General features: G+C 33.6%; 1 protein-coding gene and 3 long non-coding RNA genes across 4 annotated transcripts; 2 read left to right on the plus strand and 2 right to left on the minus strand.

Annotated features, from left to right (window-relative positions):
• Positions 1-55: 55 nt before the first annotated feature.
• LOC109583662 (uncharacterized) lies at positions 56-245 on the minus strand. The gene is made up of 2 exons (XR_002185643.1): positions 158-245; positions 56-114 (listed from the first exon to the last, which is right to left on the minus strand). It is a non-coding gene; the product is annotated as an uncharacterized LOC109583662 (long non-coding RNA).
• An 11-nt stretch (positions 246-256) lies between these two features.
• On the plus strand, positions 257-769 carry LOC109583663 (uncharacterized). The gene is made up of 2 exons (XR_002185644.1): positions 257-342; positions 384-769. It is a non-coding gene; the product is annotated as an uncharacterized LOC109583663 (long non-coding RNA).
• Positions 770-11716: 10947 nt separating this feature from the next.
• On the minus strand, positions 11717-11961 carry LOC109583664 (uncharacterized). Its single transcript, XR_002185645.1, has 2 exons — positions 11882-11961; positions 11717-11825 (listed from the first exon to the last, which is right to left on the minus strand). It is a non-coding gene; the product is annotated as an uncharacterized LOC109583664 (long non-coding RNA).
• Positions 11962-12959: 998 nt separating this feature from the next.
• On the plus strand, positions 12960-19011 carry LOC100631702 (zinc transporter ZIP10-like). The gene is made up of 13 exons (XM_019999096.1): positions 12960-13049; positions 13432-13533; positions 13592-13759; positions 13812-13952; positions 14005-14656; positions 14767-14869; positions 17263-17490; positions 17536-17723; positions 17775-17960; positions 18063-18188; positions 18250-18487; positions 18545-18735; positions 18783-19011. Exons 5-13 carry the CDS (start codon positions 14588-14590, stop codon positions 18939-18941), a joined length of 1488 nt encoding a protein of 495 aa, XP_019854655.1. The 5' UTR covers positions 12960-13049; positions 13432-13533; positions 13592-13759; positions 13812-13952; positions 14005-14587; the 3' UTR covers positions 18942-19011.
• The last annotated feature ends 77 nt before the right edge of the window (positions 19012-19088 follow it).

Raw genomic sequence — 19088 nt, forward strand, 5'->3', positions numbered from 1 at the left:
TTCTCCATATCCCGTCACGTACTCAGTCGGGCAGCCAAGCCTGATTTCTTATTTCTGACCGGAAGTGACGTTTTTCTCAAAATGGCTGACTTTTAGTGTGGTAGTGCCACTTGCCTATTTTGATTGTTTATGTCAAAGCTAAGAAGTCTACAGTTACTTTGCTGTTCTCTGAACTTTTAGCATTGGATAGAGATGTAGCTAACTGATCTTCTACATTTATAATCAAGAACTGTTCGTGTTTCAGGTGCTTGTTTCCACTGTAAGGATTTAAAATGGCTGACACAAAAATCATATTAAATTCTATAACTTGTAAAATAGAGTGAATGCAATCACAGTTACAAGGTAGCTTATTAGTATTATACATGCCTGTTATTCTGCAAAAGTTTCATTGCTGTAGGAGAAAAGGGAAAATTTTTCTAAGGTATTAAAGGTCCCAGCAAGTAGCCTAGCTATGTGTTTGTGTGTGTTTAGCATTGTTGTATCCATGAGTATAGCTTATAATTCTTGATATATATGTAAATTGTAGCTATTGCAGTGGTTTTCAACTTTCTTTATATCTGTATTTGGAAGATATCTTGAGATTTCATGAGAGCCGCAATTTTCGTTCATATTTATACTCACATGAACTGTGTTAAGTATCTGGTTGCCTATTTTGGCATTATAGATGAAGGTTATTGTGAGGATATAGACTTTGATCCCAATTATTTTCTTCCTGGATAAAGATATCATGATTTATTACAATTTTTATAATAAATTTTAATTAATTTAATTATACTTAACAATAAAAAAATTGTAACTTCAGTATTCTTTGGAGTGCAATCATGAAATTTTGGTATGTGGTACTTAAAAGGTGTCTTTACAAGGTAATTGTTGTCTTACAAGTATTCCTTGTGAGGGAAAATTTTTCTAAGGAATAGAATTATTGTGTTCAAAATTAGCTGTAAGTTCCCCATAAAACAGCATAGCTTTGCTGTTTTCATAAATGATGTGCTCTATTGATCAAGCACTTTATCTCTCATTGTGGCAAGTCCATTGCTGTGATAGTTCTCTGATTCTATCCAAGTTTTCATGTATCTATGTATGCTACCACCCACGCAGTTGCTCAATGAACGAGAAATAGGTTTATACACAATTTATATGGACTTCCGGTTGCTTGGCTGCCCGACTGTACTGAGCTGAGGCTGAGCTGAGACAAGCTTCATCACGTGACTGGAGGTTAAAGATGGCTGCTACTGGAAAGGGTCCGAAAGAACGTCCTCTTATTGAGAGATTCGAAACTGCCGTGACAGTTATTCGCTCCCTTCCAAAAGATGGTGGGTTAGTCTTCCTAGAATTTAATGTTATAAGTATAATTTCTAAAACAGGTCCTTTCCAGCCTTCAGATATGGTCAAGCTGAAGGTACAGTACCGTATTATAATTATTAAAGACTATGTAATGTACATGCATGTGTTTTAATTTGGTATGGCATCTCACAATTCTGTTAATTATAATTTAAATATTTTTGTGTACTGGTGTTAATGTAAAGTTGTAGAAGTAATTATCATATGTGACTGGAATAATATTTATCAGCAGCTGCAGGCTCTTAAATTTAACCACCTTATCATCCTTACTTAAAAATAAGAATAATTTTATAATCAAATTTTGTCCCTTTTGGCAGCCATTTTATTAATTTAACCACACCCACCTATTTTGAAATTTTTCAATTTTTTAATAATCTGCCTTGGCTGTAAAATAGCATGATCATTCTTTTGCCTTACAATGTGTCCTTTTACTTCAATTATTACTAGCCTACATCCACGTTTGTTTTTTATTGCAACTGCAAACTGTAAACGCATGTTTCCTTTTATGGTCACAACATTGTGTGTAGTGTAATGGATTTGTAGATGTACAGCTATGTACCATACTTGGAGTCAAGTATATTTAAATACAAATACAAATACCTTTTGCTGAGTTGTATTTAATTACTATAAGAAATACTTGACTAAATATTTCAAATATATTTTAAATACAGTTAGCGTTTAGTAACCAAAGGGATATTAGGTGTTAAGGTCATAGCACACGAAATAACAAATAGAAATACAAATACAAGTACTGATAAAAATGTTTAAAAACTGTATTTGACCTCAAGTTTGGACTATGTATTTTGTTTACTTTTTATGATAAGCTAGTAAAAATTTTATAAAGAGCATCTTTCTTTTCTGTTTGGATACATGTCGCTTTACTATCATATTTATTATGCCTTTGTTAGGAATCTAATGCAAGGAATATTAGCTAATAGTTTAGCAATAGTTATACCACAGAATACTGTAAAACACTTCACAGCCGAAATTCAAAAATGTAAAAGATGAAATATTTGTTAAAATAACTTTCACAGGTTTATAAAATTAGCATCACATCCTTAAGTAATAGAAATTCAATATTGCATACTAATTTGTTACCCGCTGTAGCTTAGCTTCACGAAAATAAAGTACCTTATACTTGACGTATCTTAATTACATGTTATAAGTTTGTTTACTTGTCAGTGGTACACAGCTACACATATTTGATCCCATCCTAATCACTAGCTACCATTAGCTGTGTCCTTACAGTACATTAATCAGCTCCTAATTGTTTATGGTATGCATGTATTACTTTATCTTTTATTGTAGTTTTATGGTTTATACAAGGTAGTGAAAGAAGGACCAAACAATACGTCAAAGCCTGCTATATGGGATCCTACTGGTAGGGCTAAGTGGTAAGTATACATGCATATGTACATGTGTGTTTGTGACTTATAATGGAACAACAATGTGCTCTGTCAATGTGTTACTATGCTGGCTACTACCGGAACTTAAAATTTCTTTTTTTGTATATACAAACACGACCTGTTCATTCCTTATTTGATTGTCACATCAACTGGACTGTGATGAATAAGATTGAAGTGATTGTCATATATGTACATGATGATAGTGGCATATTTCCTTAATTTGATTGTAGTATTTCTTTTTAGGGAAGCTTGGAAGATGTGTAGTAGTCTAGATAAGGAGAAAGCTATGACAATGTATATTCAAGAACTAGAGCAGGTTTGTTTAAGAGGTTTAATGATGCATGTCTTGTTTAATGCCTTGATCTGTGCGTTGAACTGAGTTACATGTAAATACAATACACATACATTGTACATTGTACATTTACCTAGATTTAATTCCCATGTAGCATGCTAAGTGAGCTAAAATGTTGTTTGTGACAGAATTCTCTCATACTTGTTTTAATGGTATATTCTCAAATTTCATCAGATGCTGCAAGGATGGAATTATTATGTTTTTTGATATGTTCTTATGTTGTGTAGAAATTTTGAGCTAATTCTGAATATTAAAGCATGCTAAAAATCAGGCCAGAGACTATTTATAGTACAGGGTATTTTGAATTTACCGACAAGAAACTGAGCAATAGGCCAAAATTTTGTGGGAACTTTAGCCGACATGAGCATGTACATGTAATTGTATATCTGCTACCACAGCTTGCTTGGCCTAGCTGACCACTTTAATGGCTTCTATTCACTCAACATTACCCTCTCTGTTTTGTTTTAACAATCAAACCCAAAATTGTGAACACTGTACCGGCCACCACCCATGTACATGTGTGTGTACCTTAATTTACCATAAAAGTACTTAGTACAGCTACCAGTATAGTGCTGTACCTTCACTAGAGCAGTATTGATTCATTGATACTTATAGTAATGTATAATCATTGTGAGATTGCACTTTACTATTTAATGTTACAAGTCATATCCTGCTCTCTCCTTCTATCCTCATATATAGTCATTCCGTAATAGTCCTACTCTGTAGCTACAACTCCATCCTTACCTTATTAGCTAGACTGCATGCATGCTATTAATTTTCTACTCTGGTGATTCTTAATGATTCTACCCATAGATTGTTGATGGTTCACATGTATTTCCGTTTGCTACGTGTATAAGTATATTTTAAAATATTAATGGTGCCCCTTTTTGAGTCAAATTGAATTTGCTTATTAAATTCTCATAATATTGACATTCTTTTGTAGTACGTGATGCACGCGTACATGTACTTGGAAAGAGAGTTGTAATTTTTATGCTCTGAGATTTTGCACTTTACATGTAATTCACATGGATACATGTACATGTACATTTAGTGACTATACAACTCCTGAGCTTAGCAATTAATTAAGATGTGCATAATGTATGTGTATAGGTACTCAGAAAAATTGAATTAGTTGATGCCACACATCCTTATAGGTGTACATGTACATGTATGTGTAATGTAATTGTGTATTGTCATTTGTCAAATGTACTGCTGGTTGATTCTGATGTTTGCTGGGTTAATTTTAAAGTGCCAATTCTTGTCTCTTGTCAGCAACAGCTTTTTCCCAAACTTGTCTTTGAACTTTAGTACATGTACATGTACATGTACTTCTGTAAATTATAGCTTAATTTAAACTTAAAACTTGTGGGATAATAGATTAATCTTTTATGGAGTCCTTCTAATTTTGATCCCAAAATGGTGTCTCGAGTATTATTTATAACAGCTAGTACCTCAAAAATTAACAATGTTGCATTTTGTTATTGTCTATTATTGATGAACTTACGACCCTAAAGTAGCTATAATTAGTACATGCATGCACAATTGAAAATAGATTACATGTAAGTGTTCCAGTGCTTATGAGAGCAGTAGTTGATTTAACTATCATCATAGTGTTATCATTAGTGTACATAAACTTTAGATTGTCCCAATATTCTTGCTTGCCAGTAAATATCCCCTGTTTAGTAGTAATTTTGATAGACCAGCTGGTAATGCATTCTATCTTAGAGGGGAGTTGCCATTACACTTGTAAGTTGGTTGTGATAAATTCAGTCTGAATTTAGAGTGTCTTAATGTCCTGGTTAAAAATTTCTTATTTCATTTAACCTGTAGTAAACTTTCTAAAAGCTATTCTAATTAGTAAAATGATTATTAATTGCTCTGTTCAGCTTTAATGTAATTATATGCATTTTGTACAGTGCACTATTCTTTAACTGTTTGTATACGGTACATTTTGTATATGATTGAACTGAACAACTATATCTTTAACTGAAGCAAACCTGGCTTTGGTTGACACTAGTATTATTCATGCTGTTACTTACATGTATCATGTAGTCATGTTCACACACGTATTACTGTCCTGGTACATTTTGTTGAGTCTGATTGCTAAACAGTTTATGCTAGTGACTTCACTTCAGAGAGTATTAATGTAATAATAGTGAGTCAATAGAGACTGACTGGCAAGTACTGATAATGTATTAACCAACCCAAATACATTAGGTTTGTAGTAACAATAAATCCCAAATTCGCATCATCACGAATGGATTTATCCTTGTCACAATGTAATAACCTTAAAAGTAAACTTGTTATGCATAAACAGTAGATTTGGGGTGGACTGTGGAATGTACCTATTATTCTTAAGACATGTTCATAATTGAACTTGTCATGGTTACACGGTTATGTTATTTAGTACCTGACTTGTTCGTTTCATCATCCTTACTGTAGCATATGGCTTTATGTTTTGTTTGTTTAATGAACCAACTTTTATAATTGAGTTACTAATACCCTTATACATGTACATGTACATATTTCCCTGAGCTCTAGTTCAGGTTTATTATTACATTAGGCTATTGCTACCTTTGATCACCTAATCATTTTGATTTATGCAGAATTTAAAGTTCACATTGACCCTTAGGAAATTTGTTCTACACGAATTTCTGTGTGATATATGCTCTTTGTTCATTTACTTGAAGTTCTGTAATGCAATACATACGTTAAGTCTTGCCCTTGACAGTAGTACATGTATGTGTATCATGTATATTTCATATCATCCCTTTAGGAGAGATACATGTATGCATATACACAACTACACTGTACATGCATTACTGTGTCAACTTCATTACATTAGTAATACTTTGATTCCTGTTTTTTTCCTCATAACAGGAGACTGTGTCACGCTGACTCTATTAGATGCCCTTTATTAGTCATATTGAATTGTCTTATTACCTCCAGTTATGTTTTAGTTTCAGTGAGGCGGTAATGGTAATGTAGTGATTCCATTAATGATCCCATAAGAGTATGGAAAGTGCATACATTGTACATGTATGTATGTGTAGGAGTCTAGTTCAGGAATAGTAATAGGGCTTCAATCAAGATTGCTTCATAATGTACTGTATAGTAGGTAATTTTTGATTTTGGTGAGTTGCTAAAATTTTGTGATTGGTGGGCAAATATGTGACCATGTACCATTGAGCATGCATATATAATGGTACAAAATGACAGGTCTTACATGTAGTTTGGCTAATGGCTATCAAAACACCAAATTTGCCAGAATTTACTTCCTCCACAGGAGTCCACAATTTCCCACTATACGGCAGGACTGCACACTAATAAATTACGTTCATTAGTAATTAATTAATCATTAATTTTAATTAGTTAATAATTGTGTGGGAGGCATTGACTGGCCAGGGGACTGTAATGAACTCATTGGATTAGCTCTATTGTGTAGTTTATGAAGCATTCTTTGAAGGACACTTAGCACCATTTATTAATGCATGTACCATATTTACTTAAATAAAAGCTCGGGTGTAATGTCTATTTCTAAAAATAGTATTTAGACCTTGAAAAAATTTTATAAATAAAATAAAACTTGGAGCAACAGCAAGATTCGAATCAGTGGTCTCGTTCAAAAGACTTCAGGAACCTAAAGAAGTATCTACACGTACAAGAGATTTATGTTATTTTAGGGCTAGATTTGCATACCATATAGTGCTTTATTTTGGCAATTTTGCTGTGAAATTGTAATTGGCGGTTTTTAATTTGGCGATTTGCCATGTTTGGTAAAATTCAACAAAATACCAGTACGTATGGGATATTTTGTCAATGTTTCTGTACTATTACAGACTACTAATTGTTGGCTCGCTAAGTGTAGAAATTAACTACTCATTTACTTTTATGTCATGTTTGAGATATTCCATAGCATATTCAATCATAGAGGCTGATTAGCTCTATCATTTGACAACCATACCCTACATATATGTATACATTCAAGAGAGTATTTATTATATGCCTCATTTGTCATTTAGGAGCCTCTTACCAGTGGTGGTGGGCCCATTCAGGGTATGGCGCTTCAGCTAGTACAGCAGGTGCTACTATGCACATTGATAATTGGTGATTTTAATATTGGCGATTCTGCTTGCAAACCACCAATCGCCAAAATAAAACTCCGCCAAATTAAAGCGCTATATGGTGTTTATAGTTTGATTTTATTGCTACCCCAGCATTTATTTGTATCCAGCTTTTATGTGAGGATATACGGTGCATGTACAGGTAGCTATAAAGGAATCACATGTTATATTACACATGAAGTTGTCACCCATAAATGTTCATGCATGTACATCAATTTGTTTTTGCTCTTGCCCATTCTCGCTAAATGCATGCATATAGTGGTCATTTGTTTATTGACATTATTGATACTTTATTAGTGGGTATGTTTGTATATGAACTACATGTAGTCTGAAATTTTAAGAATTAATAGGCAAGTGTAAAACACTGAGGGATCAGGGATGAGTAAAAACAATCAAAATTTGACTGAATATCAATCTATGAATTGGTTGTTGATTAAAATGATAAGATTGCAGCTTGATAGAACTCTTTACTCATAGTATTCAACGAAGGACACTAGCATTACCCGTATAAGTGTTTTTTTTCAAGGGTTGCAAATTTTGCAGATTCTGCAAATTCCTTCCCGATTCACAAAAATAAATTCCACGAAAATCAATTTAATACAGTACCTGCATGGCATGCAGTAGAATTTGAGAAATTAAAATCTGTGAAATTGGAATTTTAGTAGATTTCACGAAATATAATTCCCTCGAAAAAAGCCACTTACATGGTACATGTAGATGTACAAAGTATGTTATGGGATAGGCATCTAATTGTTTTAGCTACTACTGACCAGGTCTCCTTGGTTGAGCTCCGGCCATTGACATTGCTAGATGGTAGTTTCTTTTAGAAGGAAACTTATCATTTCTCCTCTGATTTCTCCATTATTATTCTGCTTTTGCCTATTAAGGATAGAATGAAAGAAAAGCTAACAAGGCCTGAATTGAGCCTTGCCCTGTGGTGACACTGTTGTGTACAGAGAGTGTAAGTGGTCACTCCATCAGCTTTAAAGATTGATAGGTGAATGTGTGTATGACAGTCTCTGCTTTTTTGCTTGCCCATTGATATTGAAGTGTATAATTGTTATTTATTGTAAATATCTTTATTCTTTCTTTGAACATAAAGTTGATAATTTCTTGAGTGTATGAATTACACTTACATGTACATTTGTATTGTAAATTTTGTGTACTGTTTTGACTGATAATGAAACTTGGCCCAGAAAACTATTTAATTTTGTTGAATTTATACTAATAGTTAGTTTTTCATGTTACATGCACAATATACATGTACATGTAAGTGAATGTACAAATGTACATGTATGGTTGAGCACTTACATTTATTTTGGCAAATGACTCTTACCAAGAGTAAATAATACATACAGCAGCAGCAAAGATGGGACCGTTGGATACTCTCTGTAGGTATTATTTACTCTTGCTCTTACCCTAAGCTAACTTTATTTACTTTACATGTATATATACATGTGCATGTACATGTACATAATTGAATGCATGTATTTTTTTGTTTTGGAACCTCATGTATTATTAGTAGAACCTATGGTTTCCCACAAAGTGTTCTATATTTAAGTAACCTAAACAGCTGACAGCACTACAAATTTACAATAGTACATAGCTTTTGGAGCAACTTGATAAAATCTTTAATTTTGATTCGAATCACCTCAAGCTTTCTACACAACATAGGTATACATGTACATGTACATCATAAGAAAAAATTATAATAATAGAAAATTTTCTAGTAGTCATTTTGGCAAAATTTGGGCTATATTTAGACCTAATGTGGCTGTAACTTTCCAGAAATTAGCTCTAGCGATCAATTGCTTTGTGTTTGATAACATTATTGTTTATCTGTGTCTGCTATTTTCAATTACATGTAAAGTACATTTACATGTACGTACATGTATATATGTAGTGGTAAATTTGATCTACTGATCTGTGTTCACTGCCAAGCGATACTGGGTATGTTTTCACTGTTACTATATTCAAGTTCATTAGAGTACACATTCTAAAGTGTAATTCAAACCTTGACGCTGTCAGTAGTACAACTTGTTCTCTTACTGTCAAATTTACTACATGTTAAAACATCTCATCTAGGTTTACATATAGTTTGTTTATAGATTTAGTAGATGATCAAACCAGATTACTTTGCATTCCAAAAAAAACTTTGTGAAAAGAGTCCCACAAATAAGTTTTACCAGCTCCCATTAGTTTACTGTGTATCAATTGAATTAAAGCGTGAAAGCAAGTTTTGATCTGTCAATGTACATGTACGTGTACATTTGTGTGCATTCGTGTGGTTCTGTTTCCAAATGTGTCAAGTGGCGTATGATTTGTATATTAGTGTATTGTATTGTTATACTATACATTAATTGCTATCATCACAACTGCTAATATTTACAGTATATTTTGAAGTGTGTCATTTAAGCATCAAATTTCACCTTTTGATTAATTAATATAGCATGAGTTTGCAATTATACTAGTTTACAAAAGAAAAGATTGAAAGAGTCATAAGATCACCATGATGAGAGAGAGAGAGATCACTTGATATATTTAAGACCACTTTTTAAATTGACCTGAAGTTCTGTACAAGCATATGCATTACAAAAGGAAGTGCTCTTTATTGATGCGATGATTAAAATTTATTATTACAACACATGTAGATAATTGAAACGATGCCACAAACAAAACAAGTGGAAGATTTCATGAAAGCTATCGGTCCATTTTATGAGTTTGCTGATGATGAAGGAGAAGTGAAAGAGGAAGAAAGTGGAGGAGGAGATGAAGGAGAAACAATGCCATCATCAGCTAAAAAAGTAACATTTAATGATCAGCCATCCAGCAATGAAGACAGTGATGGGGATTTAGAGTTTGAAGACTCATATGATAAGCTGCCATCAAACATCACCCCACCTAAGGTGAGCTAATCAATATTAATTCATCTGCCTCATTATTTCAATAGCCTAGTCAGTCGCTAAGTGAGCGTAGGCCAACTCCATACGTTCATAGTCAGGCTACTAGTCTTACTGATCAGAAGCCTGATGCACTCTCCACCAATCTCTTCCAGAGTCCTAACACTAGTGATCTGGTGAATCCACAGCCTACCAGCAGTTCTGCTGATTCTCAAACTTTACACTCATTGTTATCACAGCTAATACATAATACACAGGTACAGTCTTATTATTTTTAGTCAAGTAAATGTCTTTATCTCTATTTTAGGTTTTAACTCAGCAGTTTAGATGTTTATTAGATCAGGCATGTCCTTATCGTGTAATTATAATGATTTTTGACTTTATTTTTAGAATGTAACCCAATCTTCATCACAGAACAAGAATAAAAGAATAATCTTTTCAGTTATAGGATCGTTTGTAATTAATATTATATTCAAGTACTGGGGAGCTCGTTTTACTACCGACTCTAGTTTATACTGGTTGACAATGACTGCTTGTCATATCATTTTTAATTTATTGACTCCCTGTGTATGTTAGTGCTTCTCATTAATAATACTCATTAAAGTCATTATAATTTTGGGCGCGGTTTTTATTCTAATCATGTCATCATGGAAGGTCCGAGGAAAGGTCCCGTTTTGGTTTTTGCTCCTTTTTTTCTCTTGACTGTAGCCGCTCAAACATGATGCAATGTAAGAAGTTCAGTGCATATAATACATGTAGATCTACACTACGCACACGGCACGGTACTTTTGCTGAGGGTGGTGTGCATTTCCATTTCACTATAAAAAGAGTTGTGTGTTATTTTTATTTATGGTATTCCAGTCAAGACACGCTTATTAGCAAGTTCAATGAAGTGTATCCACCTTGAATGTTAGGAGCTGTGGTGGACGTACACCTATTTGTGTGCAGGAAGACTATAGACCATAATCACCATGATAACGACCACGTCAACCAAATTACCACAACAATGCTGATTGATCGGTGATCACGATGGTCACATGGTTAGTGGGTGTTGGTGTTGCATATTATTAATGACTATAATGCATTGATTAGTATCCGAGTAAGTGACGTAATGATGTAAGGGTTATTAACTATTTTAGTCAGGCCCACCTGACTATAACTATTCATGATTAAAGCCCTTGCTGGAATTGGCGTGTGTTTGTTAGGATGAAAGCATTTTCGTAACCTAAATCAGTTCCTAGTATTGAAGTACAATGAAGGTTCTTTTGTTTAAAATAGAACCCTATTACTAGGCTGTGGTTTCAGTGTTTAGTTTTCATGTAATGATAGTTTGGTATCATAGGACTATCGGCTATTTTTGTAATGAAATGATGGCCAAACTACTAGGTGAAGTTTAACTATTGTCACAAGTAAATCAAATCCTTCAACTGAAATATCCCATTTTAATAATTATCATGGTTTTTAAAACATTTTACTCTAGTGTTATCTTATTATTTTTTTATTCATGATAATATCCAGGAAACTGCTAATTGTACAACTCTATCTGCTCTCTGCAGACTCTGCCCCAGTGATTCCCTCACTCAGCCTCACAACCAAGGGCGTAGCTAGCATAAGGCTAGGGTAGGCTATAGCCTACCCTAAAGTTCAGGAGTCAGAATTGAAGTTTAGTAGTTTACCTATATTGAGTTTCTGCCTTAGTCACCTATGACCAAAAATTATAAAAGTTTAGGGTAGCTGTCTCAACTGGCAGTTACTCACTCAGTCACTTTTGACACAGGCAAACAGAGACAAGAGAAAGAAAAGAAAACTAGCCATTTTAGCACAATTATTAAAGGTGGAGTCTTTACATAATTAATTAACTTAATTAATTAGCTAGCTTAATAAAAAGTAGGGGTGGGCGATATTGAAAATTTTAAAACGATACGATAATATCGATATTTTCATGAATATCGTTTGATATCGATACTAGATTTCGATATTTTCATGACCACGCTCAATAAGTTTCAAGTACCATTTCCAAGAAAAACTATGATTTAGAAAAGCATTATTACTCTCATTTAACCTGTTTTGACTTAGTCTTCATCTGTTACTTCCTCTGTTTTGCAAAAAAGAAGTGTTTGGAGCGGTTTGGAGATACTTCATTACTTAGCGACTGTGGTTAATTAACTATTATTAAGGTTATACAATCATTTTGTGGGCGTGGTCACGGTATCGATATTTCTTCTCAATTTATTTCGATATCGATACGTATCGATACCGCATTATATCGATAAAATATCGTTAATTTCGATATATCGCCCACCCCTAATAAAAAGTGAAGCCATCACATTATCACAATGTCAGCTGCAAAGAAACAAAAGCTAGTATAATTAGTAGTCAACCCCAGCCATATTTGTACTGAAGACGAGCATGAGGAGATTAAAGATGATGATCTTGTAAATGATGATTTTGTTGATTGTGCTGCTACCTTGAGTCTTGCCTGATCGGAGTCTGAGAGTGAAGAACCATGGAAGAACGCTCCATCTTGCGAGAACATGCCCATTTCGCGGCTGTAAAAGTGGGCGTGGCCAAATCGGCGGCGCGCTTCGCGCGCCCTTTTTTCCCCCTAGCCTACCCTTTCCTTTTTTTCTCCCTACGCCCTTGCTCACAACTACTGATTGTCTTGAAGAGCATGATCATCATCATTCTAATGGCACTGATGGATCTTCAAAGCCTACTACAGTTCAAAGTAATAAGTTGAATATTTATTTGCTATTTTAATTTCCCCATCCGTCTTTTTTAGCCTATGGATATGGCTTTCATGTATTGTTATGTCTGTCTTTTTCATTAATCGTAGTTATGTTAGTTCCTCTTATGAATAATAATTCCCAAATTGGCTGACAGATTGCTATTGGAATTTCTACCTATGTTGCATCTCAATCCTCATGTAAGTAACCAGCTTTCTTGATAATAAGTTATAGTCATGCATTTGGTCTTTATGGTCATGGTCATCATAAAGAAATTAAGCATGCATAATCATACTCATAATCACAGAGAGTCAGGAATAAGCATGTCTTGTACTATTTGGACTTTATGTAGAGGTGTTGCTACATGGAATGGGCCATTATGTGACGGTACAAGCATTATGGTATTTTCTTTATACAACATTATGTTAGGAGAGCAATGAGCATAATCTCTGTTTGTTACAACCCTCCATAATTATTGTTCAGTTTCTTTCAATAATTGGCTAGTTTAGCAAAATGTACATGTTTGTGCAATCACTACAGTAGTAATTTAGTAACCTTGTTATGAATGGTCATTAATAATAGGTAATACTCATGCTACCAATGATGCTTGTCCTAACGAAGACGATTACTCAGATATTCTTGAAATGACAGTGATTAATGAAGATGAAACAACTAACTCTAAAGGTTTGTTGTATTTTGATTGTTCATTAACTTCATTCAAATGTTCAAATATTAACACTAGTCTAGTTTGAACAGCATCCTGGAGAAATTAAAAAGGATCAAACATGCAGGTGCTATATGTTAAGAGTTTCTTTCATAAGCGAATTGAACCAGTTACTTGGTTAGTTACTCTTGGTGGTTCTCTGCTCAATTTTGCTAATGGTATTTTATGAATTACCACAAGAGCTAGGTAAGTAACAAAATGATCAGTGGTATTGTCAATTGTGTTGCAATTTTATTAGGAGACTATGTCATTTTTTGGAAGTTTGGTTTATACTGGAGTGTTGCCTTGTTCTTTAATTTTCTTTCTTCCCTCACATTTTTGGTTTCTTTGTTGGTATTGCAATCAGTTCAAGCAGAGGTGAAGAAGCTAGCAGTTACCGGTATATACTTGCTGTTGCTATACTGAATTGTTAATCCTTTACATCTTCTTAGCTTCCTGAATAAGTACAAGCTGACTAAGAGGCAGAGCAGTTGGTGATCAGCTTGAGGTTCCTTTTGACTAATTTGGACTCATTTCTTTTGCCATTCTTCTTGTTTTGGCAATAAAGAGAGTCTCGATGAACTGATGAATTAATTTAGTTTTTGAGTTTCATATTTTTGATTCATTTTAGACTACTAATTTTTTCATACAATTGGAGTGGCACTGGCATAAAAACGCTTTGGTCAGAGTAATTATTGGGCTTCACAAACTCACTTGGACATGATTTGTATTATTGCCACAACTTTGAATTCCATCAGAACTGATTCCTAGTATATCATGGCCCAGTATCTGTTAGAGCTTAACAGGTCAAGTGTATGCTGGAAAAAGTATATATGAGGCCAAGCTATACATTGGTACTTATACATTTGAGTCAGTTGTGTGCATGTTGTAAATGAGCAAAAATAATTAAATTCATGGAGGATTTTTCTTTAAAATTGGAGCTTTTGGGCAAAATTTTACTTCATCAAAGGTCACTCTATTTAATGCTCCTGGACAAAAGTCACAAAGAGTGCGGACAAAAGGCTTTACCAAACTATGAAAGGTCTGTTGGTTTTTGTCGTCTCATTTTCTTTCTTGACTAGTGTCTTCTCCACATCATGCAGTGTAAGATTGCACACGGCACATTTTGGAGCCTTAGCCTTGTGCACACGACACCTTTTGGAGCCGTGTGCACTTCAATGTCACGTGTCTAAAATGTCAATTTTCATTTGTAGTGTCCCAGTGAAGACTCTCTTATTAGCAAGTTTAATCAAGTTTCTCGCACCTTGAATGTTAGGAGCTGTGATGGACTTTTGTGTATTCAGGAAGGCCACGATGGTTAGTGACAATAGCCTGTTTCAGTATTTGTAATGCTGCATTAAAACTTTAATTGCATCTATATTTGATCGTATAGCTACAAGTGACAAGATGACATTTTAAACCATAGACATAATCTATTTATATTTTAACTGCTTTGCAACCCTGCCATCTTGTAAACTGCCAAACTTATTACTTAAATAAAAGAATTATATGCAGCGTCAGGGGCCATAACATCAGTATTTTGGTTAAGAGTAGGAACTTCCTAGGAAGGTCAAAGAGAAGAGAAAAGGTGAAAAGTACTTAAGTAAACAAGTGGTTTGTGGTGTGATTACTTATGGGCAAACAATGTGCTATGCACGTGCTCTATTGTGATCAGTATTAAGTAACTGAATCTATTTTATTCATGAGTATGTGCATCATGCGAGTTTTAATTAAATTCACAGTAACATACCACCCAGAGAGAATTAGTCAATTTCTACCATGCATCTTCATTCTGGCCCATGCCTTCAACCATACTGAACTGATCCTCCCATGCAAGCAAGCAATTCTCACTATGGAGGGTGATCTGTAATTTCACATGGTGCAAAAACACCGAAATCTGCAAAATAATTTATTTTATTCATAGTGTAGAGCATATACTTGATATTACTATCATGCACAAATCATAAAATTTACTTTTTATTAAAGACAATTTTAACACTACTATTGGTGGTCTGTAATTTCACATGGTGCAAGAACACCAAAATCTGCAAAATAATTTATTTTATTGATAGTGTAGAGTGTATACTTGATATTACTATCATGCACAAATCATAAAATTTACTTTTTATTAAAGACAATTTTTACACTACTATTATACCAGCGATGAACTATAATTCTTGGATTTATTTTTGTATTAAGAAAGGTTCTCTTATTAATAGCTATTAATTAATGGTAAGGCATTGCTTGTGTGAGCATCTACATGCAACTAATTAGTAGTTTTTAGAAGTAATGTGTTATTTCAAGTTGAGTTTTGGCACAGATTTAGATCAGAGCCTTTCAGTGATTACATTCAAACAATGTATGATGCAGCAGCTTTTTGTCTGTTGATTGTCAAGGCTATTGTTCAAAAATTGGGAAAAGACCCTTGCGGTACTAATATTTTGCCAAAAATCACAAGGAGACTATAAAGAATTTTCTATTTTATAATTTTTTGATGCATATAGATGTACTTATGTTGTATATTAACTTTAAGCTGATTGCAATCAAGTTTGAATTTTTTTGAATTATAAAATTTGCTCAAAACTTGCGTCAACAACTAAAGGGCTTTAATTATTGGCCAAATTTTGTCAAAAATAACCAGGAGAAAATTTTCTATTTATATAATTTTTCTGATATATATACATGTATTCATTCCAATTAATTTTGGATTTTTATAAATTTTATAAGTTGTTTCAAATGTCATGTACTCAGTGTGTTTTATAGTCATGAAGCATGCTGTTTAGCTCCACATGGTTATTATGTTAAATTGCTCTTATTAATAAAATTTACAGTATTATTTTAGGAACTAGATTGTTGAGACAAAATGATAGAAGAACACATAATTTGGTCGGACAATTAGGCAAAATGTTCAGAAAGTGTCCAATGTCCAACTGTTATTTCAGGCTTTGTAGATTGATTGTTAATGACTAGTTACTTTTAAGCTCAACCAGTAATTAACTTACACTAACAACCAGTAATTAACCAACCAGTAGTAACTTACACTAACAAACAGTAATTAACATACACTATGCAACACAGTTTATACAGGAATCAATGGAGCTCAACATTTTGCATGAGATAGAACTGTTTCCTATTTCACGAAGCTCCATTGACTCCTGTATAAATTGTGTTGCATGCAAAAAAGTTGAATAGTGTATGTTGGCTTTAAGTAATAATGATTATTTGATACAACTTATACCATATAGCCGAAAATTTTTGTGGCCAAAAACTTTTGTAGTTTGGAATGACACCACAAAATTAAAAACCACAAAATATTTGCAGGTTAATGAGATGCCTGTGTGCTTTACTGATGATCCATTAAAATAAAACCTGAATAGACTGGGAGCCACCAAAGCATGTGCATAATAATGCAAAATGGTGTGTTTTAATTTGGTGAATATAGCCATCAAAATACCCAATTCGCCAAAATTTGTTTCCTCAAAAATTACCCACTATACAGGGTTTTAATTTTATATATATATTCTATTTACAATTTGTAGTTTGAATATTTCACAAGTTTTTGTATTTATTAATTTTGTTTGAATTTTATTTTTGTCTGTCAGCATACACGTCGCTGTCAGAATTCCTCTCATTATGCATCCATTATGCATAGACATGTACTGACATGCAGCAAACTTTTTATAGGAAATAACAAAATTCATTTTTTATAGATCACAGTCATGAAGGTGATGGTACTGGTGGACATCATGAAAAAGGAGATGGTGATCATGATGATGATGACCATGATGCAGAGAACTGTACTTCTTGTTCCACTATGTATAATCTTTGCCGTACTGTTATTCTCTCACTCAATCTCACAACTAATGATTGTCTTGAAGAGCATGATCATCATCATTCTAACAGTACTGATGGATCTTCGAAGCCTACTACAGCTCAAGGTAATGAAAATAGCGTTATATTTGCAATTTCATTTTCTTTTTTAGCCTATGGATATGGCTTTCTTATGATTTGTTTTGTGAGTATCTGTTCATTGGTTGGAGTTTTTTTGATTCCTCTTATGAAAAAGAATTCCCAAAGTGGTCGTCGGACATATGAATATGTATATGCCTTTATGGTTGCTATTGGAATTTCTGCCTTAATAAGTGATGCTGTGTTGCATCTCATTCCTCATGTGAGTAGCATTATCTGACTATAACTTAATTTATAATAATTATTGTTATAGTCATTTGGTCTTCATGCTCATGGTCATCATGAAGAAGAGGCAAGTAGTGATGGCCATGATCATGGCCACAGTGAAGAAGAATCTGAGAGTCAAGATTATCTCTGGAAAGCGTGTCTTGTACTAGTTGGAGTTTATGCTTTCTATGTGCTAGAGACTGTGCTGCATGGAATTACTGACTATATGAAGGTACTGTTTGCCACATACATTTTAATTACTTGCTCATTTTAAAAAAAATATGCATGCCCATAGTCACAAAAGAAATTCCTCTTAATTTTTTATTAATTATAGAGAAAATCTAAGTCTGAAGAGGATAATTCTGCTACCACTCAAACTTGCCCTAATGAAGATGGACACTATACTACAGATATTCCAGAAATGAAAGAAATTAATAGTGAAAATGAATCAGCTATTAAGGTTTATTATATCTCTACTGAACTGATGACTTTTTCAACTACTTTTATGAATTCTGTTATAGGTTTCTGGCCAAAATGGCACTTCTAAAAAGCAGCCTGGAGAAATAGAAAATGTTCAATCAGAAGTGAAAGAGTCTTTTTTTAGAAGAATCGAACCAGTTGCTTGGTTGATTATTATTGGTGATGCTATGCACAATTTTGCTGATGGTTTAGCCCTTGGAGCTACGATTGTTCAAAGCCTTACTCTTGGACTAAGCACAATGTTTGCACTTGTATTTCATGAGTTACCACATGAGCTAGGTAGGTATTTGAAACTAGATAAGTGATTTTTTGAATTGTGTTTAATGCATTTATTAGGAGACTATGTCATTCTTGTAAAGTCTGGTTTACACTGGAGCACTGCCTTGTTCTTTAATTTTCTTTCTTCCCTCACTGCAATTCTTGGTTTTTTTGTTGGTGTTGCAATTACTTCAAACAGTGAAGCAGCTAGCAGTTACATACTTACAATGACTGCTGGATTGTTCCTTTACATTTCACTGACTGATTTGGTAAGAGCTGTAAATTTGTTACTCTATTTAACTATCAATTTTTGTAGCTTCCTGAATTGATTCATGGTGGAAATTATAAGTTGACAAACAGTGGTTGGCGATTTGTTCTGAGGTTCTGTTTGGTTAATTTTGGTTTCTATCTTTCCTTTGTTGTTCTTCTTCTTTTGTCAATTTATGAAGAGTGCCTGAATAAACTGATTGAGTAATTCTAATACTTTGTGGACCTGAAACTACCTGTAGCGTTTTTGTACTTTAGGCGAGACTATTGTTATTTTTTGGCTGTTTCGTTTTTTTTTTGCTGTTTCATTTATTATAATTTTGTAGCCAAAAACTATTGATAACTCATGTGCGTA

Source organism: Amphimedon queenslandica, unplaced genomic scaffold (genome assembly GCF_000090795.2).
Source record: "Amphimedon queenslandica unplaced genomic scaffold, v1.1 AMPQUscaffold_13289, whole genome shotgun sequence".
In the NCBI taxonomy this organism is placed as follows: Eukaryota; Metazoa; Porifera; class Demospongiae; order Haplosclerida; family Niphatidae; genus Amphimedon; species Amphimedon queenslandica.